Source organism: Hippocampus bargibanti, linkage group LG14 (assembly GCF_051943395.1).
Source record: "Hippocampus bargibanti isolate YZ-2025 linkage group LG14, ASM5194339v1, whole genome shotgun sequence".
NCBI lineage: Eukaryota > Metazoa > Chordata > Actinopteri > Syngnathiformes > Syngnathidae > Hippocampus > Hippocampus bargibanti.
Window position 1 is genome coordinate 7,309,796 of NC_142747.1, and position 15,095 is coordinate 7,324,890.

The following is a 15,095-nucleotide window of genomic DNA, read 5'->3' on the forward strand; positions in this document are numbered from 1 at the left end:
AAGTCCATTCTACGGAACTACAGCGATACCTTTATTAGTCTCGCAGTGGATACATTTACATTTCAAAGCAGCAAAGTTATGAATGGAAGGTGAAAGGAAAGAAAGAAATTGAAAAACAAAATACAGGAACTGCTGGAAAGGCAGCCACACTCGCGGCACCATCCAGAAGTCAAAAGAACAAAAAAACAACGAAATAACAAATAATATGACAAAACAAAGACACAGAGAGTCATTCAATCTTAAGCACTTTCTGTGCCCTCTTTGTTAAATGAAGCAGCTTTAGCTGAAAGAGGAGAGGATCAAAGCATCCGTTTCACCAGTGGATCACATTTTCACCAGTGGATCAGATTGTCTCACATATTCTGTCCCATATATATCCGCTTCAATTACAAGCCGTGACAGTTCCACATACGCGTTGGCGCACTGCGCTGACGCTCCTTTCTTTTCATCGCGGGCTCCTCAAGCTATGCACCCATCCAGCCGCAGACTGTCCAACAGCACCGACTTTTCCGCTGAACGAAGTAGGGCTGTGAAGATGCTGCCCATTACAGGCACAAAAAACACAATTGCCCCAGAGCTGTCCAGGGATGACCGTGAAATGCCACCAACAGTCCTCCCATTCTAAAACTTCTTCTTAACCTTTCAGGTTTTGCCTTCAGGGGTCGCCACAGCGAATCAGTGTCCTCCATGTAATCTGGTTTTGTCACGTTCGGATTGACAGCCGAGGGCGGGCCGCGCCTCCCCGCTTCCATCAATTCCATCATCAACAGTCACTGTGTATTTATACGGGTCACGGTCACCTCACGAGTGCCGGATTATTGATGTTCACCTCATATCTTGCCCGTACCCTGGACTTTCTCAGCTTCGGTGCGCGTGTTCATCCGGTCCGAGGTTTTTCCCCGCGTCCCATAAGTGTACCCGTTCTTTCGGGATTGTGCCTATTTTCGCGCCACCGCGTGCGAGTTGCTTTTAGGTGGGTTGGTTTTCCCCTTGCCCTCCTACTCGTCGTGTTTTAGTGTTGTTTATTTTTTACTATTCACCTGTTTTTAGACCAGTGCGATTTGTTGTGCAAATAAACACTCTGCAAGGATCTTCTGTCTCTGTCGCCTGCTTGGGGATCCAAACATCCCAATTCGTTCAGATGAGTCAGTTGCTTTCTGCCTCGTTCGGAACGTGACAGGTTTTGTCCATCCTAATCTCTCACACCAGCTACCTTCATGTCCTCTTTGACAACATCCATAAACCTCCTCTTAGGTCTTCCTCACGGTTTCCTGCCGACCTGGCAGTTCAAGGCTCAGCATCCTTCTCCTGATGTAGTCATTCTCACTCCTCTGGACATGTCCAAACCATCTCAGTGTGACCTCTGACTTTCTCTCCAAAGCCTCTAATATGAGTTGTCCCTCTGATATTCATTCCTGATCTTATCCAACTTGGTCACGCCCAAAGAAAACCTCAACATCTTCATCTCCGCTACCTCCAGCTCTGCTTCCTGTGTTTTCTATTATTCTAAAACGGTACTGGCATATTGCACACTATTTACCTCTTTTATTCACCACGTTTAACACTTACACTTGCTTTCTTTGGTGCCATGATTATGAGCTCATGAACGATGCAAAAACAACAGTCCAATAATAATAATAATAATAATAATACATTTAATTTACAAGCGCCTTTCTGAACACTCAAGGACACTTTACAACAAAGACAACACACAAAACAGTAAAATCATGCATAAAGCAATAAATAATAAAACAGCATAATAAATTAGACCATGTAAGCAAGTTTAAAGAGGTGGGTTTTCAGGTGAGATTTGAAAGTAGGAAGGGAGTCAATGTTGCGGATGTTGGGTGGAAGTGAGTTCCAGAGTTTAGGAGCGGAGCGGCTGAAAGCTCTGCACCCCATCGTTGTGAGACGGGCAGAGGGCGTGTAGAGGTGGAGGGAGGAAGAGGATCTGAGGGCCCGAGTAGGAACGGAGATTTGAATTAGGTCAGACAGATAGGGGGGGGCAAGGTTATGGATGGCTTTAAATGTAAACAGAAGTATCTTGAATTCAATACGGAGTTTAACAGGGAGCCAGTGGAGCTGTTGGAGGACAGGAGTGATGTGGTGAAATGAGGGGGTTTTTGTGATGATCCGGGCTGAGGAATTTTGGACTAGTTGGAGTTTATGGAGACATTTTTGATTGACCCCGAAAAGAAGTGAATTACAATAATCGATACGGGAGGTGACGAGACTGTGGACGAGGATAGCAGTGGTGTGAGGGGTGAGAGAGGGACGGAGACGATTGATATTGCGGAGGTGAAAATATGCAGACCGGGTTATGTTATTTATGTGGGAGTGAAAAGATAGTGTGCTATCAAGGATGACACCCAGGCTCTTAACCTGAAGGGCGGGGGACACGGTAGAATTGTCAATGGTGAGAGAGAAACTGTTTGCTTTGTGAAGGGTGGATTTTGTACCGACAAGGAGAAGTTCAGTTTTTTCGCTGTTTAGTTTGAGAAAGTTATGAGAAAACCAGGATTTGATTTCTGAGAGGCAAAGTGTATGGGATGCAGGTGGAAGAGAGGCGTCGGGTTTACTGGAGAGGTAGAGCTGGGTGTCATCCGCGAAGCAGTGAAAATGAATTCCAAATTTGCGGAAGATATCACCAAGGGGAAGAAGGTATATAATAAAGAGAAGGGGCCCCAGGACAGAACCTTGGGGCACACCAGAAGACACAGGGGAGGACCGTGAAGTGAATGAGGTAATTTGGATAAACTGTGAGCGGCCAGTGAGGTAGGAGTGAAACCAACTGAGTGGGGTGTGTGTCACGCCTAGAGTGGAGAGTCGGTTGAGCAGGATGGGGTGAGAAATTGTGTCAAAGGCCGCAGATAGATCAAGAAGGATGAGAATTGAGAGGGAGCCGGTATCTGCTGCTATGAGAAGGTCGTTCGTGATTTTTATGAGGGCTGATTCAGTGCTGTGTACCATAATAATAATATAATAATACCAAAAACAGCAGCGGAGGGTAGTAGAGTGGTGCATTCTGGTGCGCTCAGTTTGGTTGAGAATCAAATTTTGGTCGTATACCGGGGCATAAAAAAACATTTTTGGTTGAAAACTGAATTGGACGAGAACCAAGGGATTCGAAAACCGAGGTTTGACTGTAACGTGTCTATTTTTTCAGGTGTGACTGAATTTGGGTTAATGGTAGAGCAAGTTCTCTCCGTGACTGCCTGTTCAGTGTTGGACAAAGGATGTTTTTTGGTGTTGACGGGAGGTAACTGAACAGCAGATAGCGTGGCCTGGAGAGCAAACAGCTGACAAAGACACTCGTGGCATGCACGGACATGATGGCAACCATTGTTGTGGAAAGGCGCGCCAAAAAAAAGAGACCACCCGCGTTTGCTTTGCTTCTTGGTCCCTCAACATCTTACCAAAGAGGCCTTCACTTACTTCAAATTAAAGATGCATTTTAATAGCGCAATACAATAACGAATACATTCAGTACTTGAAGGTACTAATTTCAGTTTCAGTGACTTGCTGCAGGTTAAACTGGTTCCTGGATAGTTGTTAGTGAGTTCATTCTTTCAAGGACACTGCTTGGATGGCCCTTGAGCAATGGGAATTTCAGGACACGACTGCCTGTTGAATCCTCTTGGGGGCCGAGTACATAAAGTAAAAGTCAAACGACATGATTGCGATAGCAAAACACAGTACATTCCTAGCCACAACACAGCTGTGCTGCACTGTTATTGTTTACTGACTAGGTGTTTGACATTATGTATGGGAATTTTCAAAGTTCATTCGCCCTGCTGCGAAAACCAAAAATCACGAGTAATAGATGCTCTTCAGTTGACAAAAGACGGTGGGAGAACACTATTTGTGTCGAGATGAAGTTCATGAACTCACGTTGACTTAGCTCCCTGACATAAAGATGCCACAAAACGACAGTTAAATACTGTCTTACAAAGGAAGTTGTCATTGTTCAGGGGAATTAACAGACAGAAGTCGCGCAAGAACATTAAATGACACGACTCTTTTTGAGTGTAGCTTTCGATCTCAGGGTGGAGTGTAAATGCTACAGGAGAACAATACCAGAAACAAAGGAGGTGTAGAGTTTTTTTGTATGTAGAAGATTTTTACAGTCGTACACGGAACGGTAGATGTCAATTTGAGGGTGTGACGTTCAGAAGTGGAACATAAATTAACACAACGCTTGTAAATGAATCATAGTGGCAAGTGCAGGAGACATTACTCACCTGTCCGCGGAGTGCGACCACTTTTTTTCCCAGGTCAGAGGAATTTGACAGCTCTTTTCCACCCGCTTCCCAAAGAGAGGACCCCACAATTTTTTAAAGAGGAGACAACATGTGTTTGGCTGGTAAAAGTGCTACATTTGACCGTAGACCCCCCACATTCCCAAAATAAGGCAAAAGGGCAGCACGAGCACTTTCCTTTTAAGCTAAAAAGAACGGGTTTTCTTTCACGCCGTTCGCCCTGCAAAGCTTCCTCCCGTTACGTTAACCGTATGTTATCCTTCCTCGTCGGAAGCCGTGTTGTCCTTTGACCAAACAATTCAAAAGACTGAAAGGTAGGAGCGTGGGGGTGCTTTTTTATCTGCTGTTCTCCTGCAACATAGTCGAGCGTCACCAAACTGACTTTACTCCCGGACGGCCAGCGCATTCAATGAACATCGAAATTCCCAAGTTTTTATACTTCTCATCCGAATTCAATGAAATATGTACGATTTGGTTTAACTGGATTCGTACAAATCACAGTATACTAATCAAGTAAATATTTGTATTGGATTTCATTTTTATTATTATCAACTAGTCGTATTTTTATGGTCACGTGAATTCGTTATAGCACGAAATCCGAGGGTTCGTGAATACAACAGTTTTCACAGGCGAGGAGCCAAGGAGAGTGTTTACTGTCCATCAAATAAAATCGTGTTGACTTTGAGAGATAAGATTATACGAAAGGCCATGAATACACCCTTGCCTCCTCTGCATGCGCTGTGTGTTTTGTATATACGAGGTGCCTTCAAAAAATCTCTAACCCCTTTACAGTACGGTTTTCATACGGACCCAATGATTATACTGTAGTTGACCGAAAATAAATTCCACGTGATCTTCGTGTTTTGCAAATCAAGAGTTTAGGAGTCGGAATGAAATATCTGACTGATTCACTTAGTGCTGTACAGCATCGACTATATAAGAAATACATGTGCAATCATAACCCGAGAAAACACGTCAAGATGGTGATTTGTCTTATTTGTGGCCAATCACCACCAATCAGAATGATCATTCTCATTACAGATGCTAATTATACAATACAATACAATACAATACAATACAATACAATACAATACAATACAATACAATACAATACAATACAATACACATCGATTTATATAGCGCATTATCATAAGATTGTATGCAGATCGCCACAGACACGTTTTACGAGCCTTAAAATGTTAACTCTGGCCAGTATGGCGGAGGGCAGAAAAATTGTGAGTCACAGAAGACCAAGTGCTGGGAGGGGACCATTTAGAAATCAATTCACAGTCCAATTGAAAGCTTCCATTGATCTCCAAACGCCACCTCCTACTGGCAGGAAGGGTCGGATGCTGGGTGGGTGGGGTGCTCCTCTGCAGGTGGGAATGCTCAATTCCTCCAAAGTAGAAGTGAGAATAACAATGGAGGAACCAACTCAATATATAGCAACTCTTAAAGCATAATTCATTAATGTACAATATTTAACATGTCAAAAATACCGATGTTATAAATGCCACGTGTCATTTATTCGGATGATTTGCGCTCCACCTAGCGACTGTTATCCTATAGTGCAACGCACCACGATAGCGGATAAAAACCAGAATAGTTGAAACTACGTACTTGCCAAATTGTGGCAATACCAGTGACGTGCGATGAGGTTCATAGCTGGCGAGGCACTGACGTTATCACAGTCAGATTTACAAACATATGAACTCTACAGAGTAGTTTATTCACGATTTGATTGGCAACAGTTAAGGTGTTTTGTTCAAAATGTCATGTCAGCATTCTTTATATATACAACTGTAGCATAGAAAAAAAGAATTAAAAAAAGTTATTATCGTGTTATCTTTACTTATAAATGAAGTCCATGCGCCGCTCCTTATGAAGAAAGGCATCGATAACTTCTTTGTAGAAGCCTTCCTTATCTTTCTTCAGTTTTAAATGTCTCTCTGTCTCAATGGAGATCACTGCCAGTGAAGAAAGTCGTCCTTGATCAGTCCTGTTCCGACTGAATGTTTTCAGTCTTTTCAGTGCTGAGAATCACCGCTCCACTGATGCTGTAGTAGCTGGAACAGTGAGCACGAGCTGGAGCAACTTTGTCGCCTCAGGAATAGTTTCAATGAGATCCTTCTGGGCCAAAAAGCTGAGAAGCTGTCCAGGAGATTTACATCCATCCCTCACCGTTTGTGAGCTATACAGTCCGGTATTGGTCTTCCTTTAATTACTATCTCCTGCTTCGATTGAAAGTCTAGTTTAGAAAATTCTTTCAATTTAGATATGTATTCCTCCATTCTGAAAATAAGGCCCAGCAACACGAAAAAATGACTGGATGGTTACACTTAAATTGAGAATAGTTTACTGTAGCTTGCTGTCACTAATTATATTATTCTGCAGCCGAGGAGTCGCAAGAAGAATCTCTGGATTCATCAGCGCCCCCTGTCAGGAGGCAGGAGAACTGTGCGCCTCACAATACACATAGTTTTGATCAAAATAAAATAAAATAACCACTGTAGCAAAGTGTTTTAATGTACAGTAACTGTACATTATATCGACCAGCTAAACTGTAGATATTTAGTTCATATACTAAAAGTGTTTGAACACTTTAATAGCGATATGCAGAGGGACAGCAATACGGTCTCACTGAAGAGCAAGCGAGCACAGTTAGCATAGTCATTGCGCAATCCATGATGAGGCTCAGCCGGCTGCTGCCTCACCGCTAGTCTACTTAGTGCTGTATCTGAACGGTAAATGTGAAAATTCAGCGATTTTGAAAAAAAAAAATCCAAAAATGGTGAAATTAAATGAAAAAGAACTTTAAAGTACAAATCACTGAATAAATATAACAGTTTAATTTATTGTTTCATTTGATATTTCCAAGATGACAGGCAGGTGAGGCACAGCCTCCCCTGACTGCACGTCACTGGGCAATACAATACAATACAATACAATACAATACAATACAATACAATACAATACAATACAATACAATACAATACAATACATATTGATTTACATGGCAATATTTTTTTTTCTTTCCAAGAAAGTCACTGACCTGCGTCCGCTATGCGTGATTCTGATTCTACACCAGAAGGGAACATTTCCCACGTGCCCCCCCCCCCCCCCCCCCCCCCCCCCCCCCCCCCCCCCCCCCCGCACTCTTTATGATGTTCCACAGATAAACTGTGTAAAAGGGTCAACATTTTATTTTTTCAGAATTGGGTGATTGAATATGAAATTATTTTTTCACAACCCGTTGGCAAGTCAGAGCTGCAAACGAGGAACGTTGGTCTTCTTTATGTCTCGTATTATTTGGTGTTTGTGAACAAACGAATTAATCAACTGAGCCCCGAAGTACTGAAATATGTGTTATACGAATCTCTCTCATTTTTCTGCCCTGCATTCCGTTGAGTTGGATTGACGTGGCGGTGAAAAAATACAAGGAAAGCATTGAGCAGACATTCAGTCGTTGGGTTGAAGGATGTGGTCTGACGTACTCTCACAAATATATTTATGGAGGGGGGATATTACAATTTTCGAATAAAACGGCGAAACGCATTCAATTTACGAAATATTGGCGTGTAATGTATACGGTAATAGTGTCTGAGGATATCATAAAAGAATAAATAGTGCGTTCTGGATATGATGACACAAAACAAGATATTGAGTCAGCAAACCGCACGAAAACGTCGAAAAGGTTTCAAAAGTGATAATCTCACATTACAGTATCCGATTGACCCAGTCAGATCTCTTTTCCTCGACACGAACTTTCAGAACTGAGCCCAGATCAGTTGCTCCGCATTCCAAGAAAGATAGAACCGCCTCCTGCCTCCCGACAAAATATCCCATTCCCACTTCGAGAAAGTTCTTTCTCTGCGGGTATATAGACTGGGAGTGTTCGCTCCATCTTAACTATCCACAAGACACGACCGAAAGAAGAAATACTGCGGATCTTTTCCAGGTAAGGGTTGTAAGAAAACCTTTTTTTCTGTTTACAGGATGGAATGCTCGTAGCATGTTTTGCTGTAAATTCACCGGTGTGCTCTTGCACTGTTTGAGTTATTTCGATAATCAACAAAAATGTGAATTCAAGCCAATCGATGTGTTGGAAAGAAAGTGTATCCGACGCTCCAACATTGACACAAAATCTGAGTTTGTTGAAAGCTTTTCGAATCATCAACTTTTCAGATTCTTAGTTGACCTTTGGAAATCCGTTACACCAAATGTGGCACATCTGAAAATTGTTATAGATTTTTATTCCCATGAGGAAAAAAAGTACATTTTGAAGCCTCAAGGCAGTCAAGCGTTAACCTCGTCATGTTTTACTGCCACCGTAATGGGGTTTACTGCATACACCTCTTGTCTTTCAGAATGAAAATCACAGACAACAAAAGATCCCAAGGTATATACAGTGTATAAAAATGTCATGTGAAAGCAGTGTCATCTGATTTCAGCAGTATTCAAATTATTCCGGGACAGAGCCATCCTGCGTCCCATTTGCAATGGAGAAAATAAAGTTTTCAAAGAAGTCCGCCATTTAATTAAATAGACAGATGGGAGTGATTAGGCGGAAAGTTTTAAGGAAAAAAAATGTACATACCATGCAAACAAATTTTGCCACATCATACATAAGAACTGAAAGCTGGGGGATCAGATTACATCTTGGTGTGAGTGGGCGGCAGTTCCAGATCCTGCTGCTGACGTGGCGAGCAATATGTCTGCTCCATGGAAGGCCTTTCACTGCACCTCCACATCTCCCATTTAATCCTACTGATTTTTACCGACACTCGGAACAGAAGAGATGCAGAATTTGATTCACATGCGCACCAAACTGACATTAAACTTGCTATTTGTATGCAGGTGATCATAGCTACTGCCGCAGACAAACAGGATGTGGATGAGCAACTTTGTAGCTCTTTGCCTGTTGGCTCTCGCAGCTTCTGCAGAAAACAAAAAGCTGAGCAGCCATGCTTCCGCATTGGCTGACAACACCGCCAACCTGGCGTTTAGGTCAGTGGACGCCACGTTCAATTCGAATCAACTCATCGGCGTCTCGTCCCAATCCCTCTTTGCCTTTTCCCCTTGTAGCCTCTACAACAACATGGCCAAGACAAAAGACACAGAGAACATCCTCATCTCACCCGTGGTGCTGGCCTCCTCACTAGCAATGGTTGCCCTCGGTGGGAAATCAAGCACTGCCTTGCAGGCCAAAACTCTGCTTCACGCAGACAAACTAAAGGATGAGCATCTGCATGCAGGCCTCTCTGAGCTTCTCTCTGAGGTAGGACTGACAATACTTGATGCCTTGAGTCATATTCTAAATGGACACATGAATAATAATATATAAGTTTTCTCACACTTAACTCATTCACTGCCAGGCGATGTGCAAAAATGTGTCCGCACCAGTGCCATGGTTTTTGTCATTTTCACTCAAGTTGCAGGAACCACAGAATATTGAGTTTTAGAACTACATAAACATTCAATTCAGTGTAAGAAACCTTAGACTCTCTTCTTTCATCTGGAAGGGAAAAACATTGCCAGAGGTCTGACCAGCGCATTATCGGCACCCCCCGCATGAAAAAACAAAACCTGAACAAAATCGGGAATGGCGCTCCACGTCATGCTTTTCAATTCCCAAATGAATTCGGGAATGGCAGTGAATGAGTTAATTTGCCATGACACACGGATCCCACTTTCCTGGCTAGCATAACCGTGTGGAGGCAGGTTTGGCACAATAGTGGTAATTTCGCTGGGAGGGGAGATCTGCACCACTGTGGGAGTGGTCATAGCCATCTTCGATCATGGCACATTCTCTCGTTAAACTTGGGAAAAGCACACCTGCGCCATGAAACCCCACTCTTGAATAGATCCATCATTCCATCACATCAATCACATCCGTCATTCTACAAAGTTCTGTTGGTAGTCCTACTGAAAAAAGAACAGCACATCGTGGACAAATTAATTTTTGTTCACGTAAAATACCTGACACGAAGCTGAAACTTTGTTTCCGATGACAACATTTTCCATGTGGCTCATCCACAGGTAAGCGACGCCAAAACACGCAACACCACGTGGATGATCAATAATCGCCTATATGGGCCCAGCTCGGTGGCTTTCGCAGAGGACTTTGTGAAAACCAGCAAGAAGCATTACAACTATGACCATTCCAAAATAAACTTCCGTGATAAGAGGAGCGCCGTGAACTCCATCAACGAATGGGCGGCTAAGTCAACCGGCGGCAAGCTGCCTGAGATCACCAAGGAGGTGGTGAACACCGACGGAGCCATGATTGTCAACGCTATGTTCTTCAAGCGTGAGTATACCTTTTAATTGCTCCGTCAAAGATTTGTGATGTTTTTTTTAATATCTATCTATCTATCTATCTATCTATCTATCTATCTATCTATCTATCTATCTATCTATCTATCTATCTATCTATCTATCTATCTATCTATCTATCTATCTATCTATCTATCTATCTATCTATCTATCTATCTATCTATCTATCTATCTATCTCTCTCTCTCTCTCTCTCTCTCTCTCTCTCTCTCTCTCTCTATCTATATATATCTCTCTCTCTCTATCTATATCTCTCTCTCTCTCTATCTATATCTCTCTCTCTCTCTCTCTCTATCTCTCTCTCTCTATCTCTCTATATCTCTCTCTCTCTCTCTATCTCTCTATATCTCTCTCTCTCTCTATCTCTCTATATCTCTCTCTCTCTCTATCTCTCTCTATATCTCTCTATATCTCTATATCTATATCTATATCTCTATCTCTCTATATCTATATCTATATCTCTATCTCTCTATATCTATATCTATATCTCTCTATATCTATATCTATATCTCTATCTCTATCTTACTAATAATAATAAAGCCTGGTATGAGGTATCCGCTCTAGAGTGTTCAAGGACGGAAACTCATGATGGGTTAAAATTCAAATTGGGTTGTGTTTTCTCCCACAGCTCACTGGGACCAGAAGTTCCATGAAAAGATGGTGGACAACCGTGGTTTCCTGGTGACTCGTTCCTTCACTGTTGCAGTTCCCATGATGCACCGCACAGGTATGGTGACTCAACTGTGTTTATTTATTTACTGTATTTTCCAATATATAAGGCACACCCAAAAGCCTTGATTTTCTTGAAAAGATGACCCTGCGCTTTATACGCAGGTGCGCCTTATATGTGAAGTAATATTGAGTCACAACGGGTCTCGCAACTACTGTCAGCAGCCGCGCCTCAATGTGGTGTGCCTTATATTTGGAAAACTTTTATCTTTTAATGTTATATTTGGAAAAACTTTTTCATTCATTGAAGGTGCCCCTTATACATGGAAAAGGTTTGAAAATACTCCATTCATTGGCGATGCGCCTTACACTCCGGAAAATACAGTATTTTTTTTGTTTATGCTGTTGCACTTTGAAAACAAGATGGCTTTTCCTCAGGTCTGTACGACTTCTATGAAGACAAACAGAACAGTGTCTTTGTTCTGGATATGCCTCTGGGTCAAAAGCAGGCCTCTATGATCCTCATCATGCCCTATCATCTGGAGCCCCTGGCGCGTCTGGAAAAACTGCTGACGAAGACGCAGGTAGAAGCTTGGCTCAGCAAGATGGAGAACAGGGCCGTGGCCATCTCGCTGCCAAAAGTCTCTTTGGAAGTGAGCCACAACTTACAGGTAAATGGGGAAAGTGTTATAAAGCCAAATGCTTTTTTTTCTCACTTGTTTGGCTGCTTAGAGCTACTTTGTGATGCGCACAACAATGAACCACTGCATATTTGAGGTTGCGAGTGAGCTGGGGCCTCTCCCAACCGACTTGGGGTAAGAGGCAGGGCACATGAGTGGCTGAGCCTATAAACTATGCAAATAAACTCCTAAAGCCAGATTCAAATGTTGAACCTATTATTAGCCGAAGGAGCTAATAACATTTCTGTTTGGATCGATGAGAAGGTTTCTTCAGCCGTCATCTGTACAAAAGTGAAGGTTTCGGACGTTTCGCCTCCTATCCAAGAGGCTTCGTCAGCGAACTAAAGTCTGACTGGTCGTATCGGCCCCATTTATATATCCCTAATGTCCAGACCTGGTGGCGCCGGACACAGCTATGATAGGTCCCTACTCTCAAGTTGGGGGGGGGGGGGGGGGGGGGCGCGGGACCCCCCCCTGTGGCCCCACTGATTGTTCCTACATTCCTGACTAACGATTGGCCTATTACCCCCACTCCCCCCGGTATCACCTCATCAGCATAACGACCCTCATCAGCATTGCGAAAGTTGCCTAACCTGTTTTGCCTGAGCAGGCTATTGTATGAACGATCCAAATTGAACCTCACACCACCAGACCGGTTTAATGAAGGATTTTGTTGTTTTATAAGAATCGCCTCTTTTACCCCCCTTTCAAACCATCTATGTTCTTTTGCTAAGATTTTAACCTCATTGTCGTCAAATGAGTGGTTAGTAGCTTTTAGGTGCAAATGTACTGCCGATTGAGGCCCACTAGTATTATCCCTGCGATGTTGATAAAGTCTTTTTTTGAGAATTTGTTGAGTCTCCCCAATGTACTGCTCTTTACAATTTTCATTCTTACAATGTATGGAATAAACTACATTACTTTGTTTTTCATTTGGTAGCCTATCTTTTGGATGTACTAATTTTTGCCTTAACGTGTTTATCGGTTTGAAATAAGTAGGAATTTTATGTTGCCAAAGGACTCTTTGTAATTTTTCAGAAACTCCTGCAATGTACGGTACTGCTACTCCTCTCCTTTTAGAATCTTGAGAATTATTGGTTTCGTTCGCTATTCTTTCTTTCTGACATTTGTTGAATGACCACTGAGGGTACCCACAGTTAGTGAGTGCTCTCCTGATATGTTTTGACTCCTTTTCTCTACCTTCAGTGCTAGTTGGTATTAGTTTAGCCCTATGCTGGAGGGTTCTGATAACTCCTAGTTTATGTTGTAAAGGGTGGTTAGAGTCAAAAAGTAAGTATTGGTCAGTGTGCGTAGCCTTCCTAAAGACTTCTGTTTTTAGCGCTCTGTCCTCTTTTATAATTACTTTACAATCCAAGAAGGCTAGTTGGTTCTCTTGAATGTCCTCACGAGTAAATTTAATGTTGAAGTCTACAGAGTTGAGATGATCTGTGAAGGATTGAATTTCTTGTTTCTTAATTATGACAAAAGTATCGTCCACATATCTAAACCAGTGTCTAGGTTTTGTCCCTGGGAAGGATGTGAGGGCCTGTTTCTCCATCTCTTCCATGTAAAGATTACCCACTATGGGTGAAACTGGTGAGGACATTAGGGATATATAAATGGGGCCGATACGACCAGTCAGACTTTAGTTCGCTGACGAAGCCTCTTGGATAGGAGGCGAAACGTCCGAAACCTTCACTTTTGTACAGATGACGGCTGAAGAAACCTTCTCATCGATGGACCACTCCTGTACGACTGAGAGCTTACACAGACGTATTTCTGTTTGGAGTTAACCAAAATAGATTCTCACTCATTAAGTTGAAAATTATACCTGTCGGAAGACACAAGACTGTGTATGTGGATTTAGAGCATCAAAAACAATGTCATGTTTAACAACAAAAACAACTTTTAGGTTTACGCTCTATTGAGTGTCTTTTTCTCTCTCTTTGTAGAAACATCTGGCTGAGCTCGGCCTGACCGAAGCGGTGGACAAGGCCAAAGCGGACCTTTCCAACATCTCCGGAAAGAAGGACCTGTACCTTTCTGACTTCTTCCACGCATCTGCCCTGGAGCTGAACACGGAAGGCAACCCATTTGACACCACCATCTTTGGCAGCGACAAGCTGAGAGACCCCAAGCTTTTCTACGTGGACCACCCCTTCATTTTCCTGGTGAAGGACAACAAGACAAAGTCCATCCTGTACATTGGTCGTGTGGTTCGACCCAACGGAGATAAGATGCGTGATGAGCTATAATGTTAATGTCATCGGGTAGTGTTATTTTTTTGAATGGTCCCGAAAAGTATTTTCTTTTAAATATAGGGGTTACCTTAGGAACACATTCCATTAAGGCAAGTTCCCACTGAATACCGAGACGTTTCACCACATGCTCCCTTCGTTTGAAAATGACACTCCATAAATGAGCCTCAGTGAGATTTTTCTTGCTTATTTTAAGTGTCACTTCTCTCCCTCTCTCACAGCCTGCTAACGAATGCCAGCATAGGTCAAGCTATGATTCTTTGGTGCTTTCACACATCGTTTTTAATATTTGCCAGTTCTTTAAAGTAAAAAAAAGTGCCACATCTTCCTGTGTGCACTAAATATGCACAATATTGATTTTTTTTTTCTTGTACCAGTATAAGTATGCACACTCAACCGATTTATTCCTGACCATGAAAATGCTGTTGGAATTGTGTGATGATGAGCAGTTGTCATTTTTTCAATAAAACTCGGAAAATGAGAATCATGTGACCTTTACTATTTGTTTTTTCTCCACTAAAGAAAGCATCCCAATTTTTCCATGCATCGGGCTGTTTTCCCATGCTTGGGATTAACGTGGGTATGTGACCCCGGGCTTTATCTGCTGCAGTCAACTATCCCAAGAATGTCAGGCTTGACTTGTTCAACCATTGGTAGACTAAATAAGTCTGGTGGGTGAGGGAGGTAGGGGTGGGGGGGGCACAAAGGAGTGTCTGGGTTGAAACAGGAGTGCAGGGTCCTCACGGTTTGCTAGTTACTCATTCACCAGGTTCTGTATGCTGGTCCAAGAAAAAAAATCAATTTATAGCATCAACAACAATAAGGAAAATATATTGTTGGAAAATATGTATATTGTCATATTTTAACACACACGGAGTCATCAAGTCATGCTTA

At 42.5% G+C, this 15,095-nt stretch overlaps 2 protein-coding genes across 4 annotated transcripts in view; one reads left to right on the forward strand and one right to left on the reverse strand.

The window, feature by feature from the left end:
* gdpd5b (glycerophosphodiester phosphodiesterase domain containing 5b) overlaps positions 1 to 4,643 on the reverse strand; it is a 29,450-nt gene extending 24,807 nt beyond the window's left edge. The window contains exon 1 of one of the 2 annotated variants that reach the window (XM_089013051.1): positions 4,242 to 4,643. The gene's annotated coding sequence lies outside the window, so the exon portion shown is untranslated. The remainder of the gene's footprint in view (positions 1 to 4,241) is intronic. The other variant, XM_089013052.1, reaches the window with a different exon arrangement.
* Positions 4,644 to 8,060: 3,417 nt separating this feature from the next.
* serpinh1b (serpin peptidase inhibitor, clade H (heat shock protein 47), member 1b) lies at positions 8,061 to 14,685 on the forward strand. 2 transcript variants are annotated; one of them, XM_089013061.1, is made up of 8 exons: positions 8,110 to 8,217; positions 8,627 to 8,658; positions 9,117 to 9,266; positions 9,345 to 9,537; positions 10,299 to 10,569; positions 11,223 to 11,321; positions 11,702 to 11,934; positions 13,896 to 14,685. In XM_089013061.1, exons 3-8 carry the CDS (start codon positions 9,148 to 9,150, stop codon positions 14,196 to 14,198), a joined length of 1,218 nt encoding a protein of 405 aa, XP_088869187.1. In that variant the 5' UTR covers positions 8,110 to 8,217; positions 8,627 to 8,658; positions 9,117 to 9,147; the 3' UTR covers positions 14,199 to 14,685. The 2 variants fall into 2 exon arrangements, with proteins under 2 accessions (XP_088869186.1, XP_088869187.1); XM_089013060.1 differs by lacking the exon at positions 8,627 to 8,658 and having other exon boundaries at positions 8,061 to 8,217.
* The last annotated feature ends 410 nt before the right edge of the window (positions 14,686 to 15,095 follow it).